General features: G+C 46.0%; 1 protein-coding gene across 1 annotated transcript; it reads right to left on the bottom strand.

Moving 5' to 3' along the window:
* Positions 1–6: 6 nt before the first annotated feature.
* LOC110115205 (probable BOI-related E3 ubiquitin-protein ligase 2) lies at positions 7–604 on the bottom strand (the record flags this gene model as incomplete). Its single annotated transcript, XM_020848379.2, has 1 exon — positions 7–604. A coding segment is annotated over exon 1 (531 nt), but the record flags the coding sequence as incomplete, so codon positions are not given.
* Between the last annotated feature and the right edge of the window lie 140 nt (positions 605–744).

Below are 744 nucleotides of genomic sequence, written 5' to 3'. Positions count from 1 at the left end.
CAGCGCACCCCGCTTAGTTAACCGGCAAGAAGGGCATTCTGTAACGAGCTCCTCACAGTCTCCACAGACACAAAGATGATTACAAGGAATCAACAAGATCGAAACTTCTCTCTCCCCACAAACCCTACACTTAAATCTAGAAACTTCCATTTCCTCTTTTCCTTCACAACAAGACTCTTCTTCTCCGACCTCTCCACTATCTCCAAACCCTTCTCTCTCCCTCGCCGCCGCCTCGTTCTGTATTATAACATTCTGAAGACTAACCCTGAGCGCAGAAGCCGCCGCCTCGCTCCGGCGAGCCATGGAACATAATTGCTGGTTCTGAAGAATAACGGAACGGAGCTTCTGCTGCAAAGCTAGGTTTTGAAGCTGGAGCTGCTTCGATTTGGCTTCTTTTTGGCGGAGAAGGTCGTCGGCTGTCAGAAGTAAAGTTTGGTAATGGCGAAGGTTGATTTGAAATAGATTGGTATTGAAATTTTGGATGTGTTGATGGAGGAGGAGGAGATAATCTGTTTGGGAGTATTGATCTGTTGGCATGAGGAAGGAGCTGTGGATGGAGAAGGAGGAAGAGGACGGAGGGATCGGTGAGAAGTTGGTTTTTTGTTCTATTTGAAGGATAGGAAGGCCATTGGGGGGTTTAGCTAATCAACTTTTAAGCTTTCTTCGTGTTCAAATACAGGACGTGTGAGAGAGGAAAAAAATGAATAACTGTGGAAAAGTCTTTGTCCCTTCTCGATTGAACAA

This window comes from Dendrobium catenatum, unplaced genomic scaffold (assembly GCF_001605985.2).
Source record: "Dendrobium catenatum unplaced genomic scaffold, ASM160598v2 original_scaffold_227449, whole genome shotgun sequence".
NCBI lineage: Eukaryota > Viridiplantae > Streptophyta > Magnoliopsida > Asparagales > Orchidaceae > Dendrobium > Dendrobium catenatum.
The sequence above is the reverse complement of the archived record's forward strand: the minus strand, read 5'-3'. Positions and strand labels throughout refer to the sequence as shown.